This window comes from Buceros rhinoceros, unplaced genomic scaffold, assembly GCF_000710305.1.
Source record: "Buceros rhinoceros silvestris isolate BGI_N320 unplaced genomic scaffold, ASM71030v1 scaffold10816, whole genome shotgun sequence".
Lineage (NCBI taxonomy): Eukaryota > Metazoa > Chordata > Aves > Bucerotiformes > Bucerotidae > Buceros > Buceros rhinoceros.
Window position 1 is genome coordinate 8615 of NW_010415795.1, and position 1873 is coordinate 10487.

The 1873-nt window shown below is 51.7% G+C and overlaps 1 protein-coding gene across 1 annotated transcript in view; it reads left to right on the forward strand.

Annotated features, from left to right (window-relative positions):
• The window catches only part of CD81 (CD81 molecule), an 8609-nt gene extending 7054 nt beyond the window's left edge, over positions 1–1555 (forward strand). Inside the window, exons 4-6 of the mRNA XM_010137545.1 lie at positions 270–368; positions 594–683; positions 1364–1555. Of these exons, the coding sequence (XP_010135847.1) occupies positions 270–368; positions 594–683; positions 1364–1426 (252 nt within the window). The 3' untranslated portion in view covers positions 1427–1555. The remainder of the gene's footprint in view (positions 1–269; positions 369–593; positions 684–1363) is intronic.
• The last annotated feature ends 318 nt before the right edge of the window (positions 1556–1873 follow it).

Sequence of the window (1873 nt, forward strand, 5' to 3'; positions counted from 1 at the left end):
GGAAACAAAACCTCTGGAGAGAGCTGGGTTCTCTCCTCCAGGATACCAATGCCAGACCTGTCTGGGACTATTGTAGGAAGCAGCTGCATTGCATGGAAAGAAAAAAAATTAATTTGGAGAGTTATTCCCTTTTCTTGTTTCTCCCTCCAAGATGCCTCCTCAGTCTTGGGTCACTTCAGGGACGTTTAATGGTAGGGAGAGCATTGCATTAGTGTTTTCTGTCTGCTAACACTGGGGTTCTTGCGTTTTTTTCCCCTCTCTCCATGTAGCTGGACTGCTGTGGTCCCGATAATGCAATAGGAGCTATCACTCCCCTGTGGAGAGAAGACCTCTGCCCAAAGAAGGACTCCATCATGAAAGTCTTCGAGGTAGGCATGGCTGCTCTTCACCCAGCGCGGCTCCTGTGAGGAAACTCAGCAGCCAAGGAAATTTGGGGATTTATTGGGAATTAGGCAAAGGGTAGAGATTTCATTTACTTGGGGATGGTGTTGAGGAATGTGGGTGGGACGGGGGGAGCAGACCTGCCTTCCTGGGTGCTGGGGGGCAGGGGAGGGGAAAGCAGGCTCTCTGACTGCTGTGGCTCTCTGCTTCAGACCTCAAGCTGCCACAGAAAAATTGACGAGCTGTTCTCTGGGAAGCTGTACCTGATCGGTATCGCTGCCATCGTGGTCGCCGTGATCATGGTAAGTGTGACTGCGTGGTGCCCTGCTGTTGTGGGATGGGGAAAAGCCACCTTAGGATGCCCCAGTCCTGTTCCGTTTGGGCTGGATCCGTCCCTCTCCTCCGGATGCCTCTGTGGCTCAGCACAGAGCACCAGCCCTCTGGACCCCAGATGCTCCAGGATGTGGGAAGACCAAGGGCTTTATCATCCGCCCAGGGGCTTGGGATGTCAGGGCAGGCACCTGGCAAGCATGGTAAAGCAGGAGCACCTGCAACCCCATCTAGAAGGGCAGAGCACCATCAAGCCTCCTCACTGCCTCCAAAACCACTCATTTCTCAGGCTGCCATGTCTTGTGGCTGGGGTCTGCACTGGGAAGGGATTTGCTTTCTTTGCCATGGTGGGTTTGCTCCCCAGTGAGTGGTGGGTGGCGTGGGCTGGTAACCCACGTAAAGGCAGGGATCTCAGAGGATTTGCTGTGTGGCTGGCAGATGGGAGAGTTGCAAGGTACCACCGCTGCTGCCAGCGAGAGAGGGAAGAACATCAGCTTCTCTCTTAGCAACTCCTAATGAAAACAGCAGTGGGACACAGCATCTCTGCCCTTACCTCTGGCACAAGAGCGTTTACGTGGAGTGGGAGACCTCGGGATGGGGAGCTCCTGCATTGTACCGTCAGTGCCTCACTGGTGCCCCTGTGTCCCAACAGATCTTCGAAATGATCCTGAGCATGGTGCTGTGCTGTGGCATAAGGAACAGCTCCGTCTACTGAGCCGTGAGACCTGGGGAGGGGAAGGGGGGAGCAGGGCGGATGGCGCTAGAGGGGACCCCAAGTGCCACCAAGTGACCAGGAGACATTTCAACAAAAGACAAAGAAAACTATGTATATAAATACTTCCAATATTACCGTACAGTACTTATCATTTTTATTTTGAAGTACTTTTTTTTTAATAAATAAAACTTTCCCCTATCCTTGTGGCTGAGTTAGTTACACATCAGTTTTGTGTGATAGGGAAAGCTGCTGTAGCAGGAGATTGAGTCCTTCCTCCCCCTTCCCCACCCCCCGTAACTCAGAAATTACCTTGGTGGAAGATGTACAGAGGAGAAGGCTGCAGCCTGGAATCAGGAAACTTTGCCTTCGTTTTAACTCTCTTTTTCAACACCGCCTTTTTTTATATATGTAATTGGATGCTGAAGCAGGATTTAGCAGTTTTTGTTT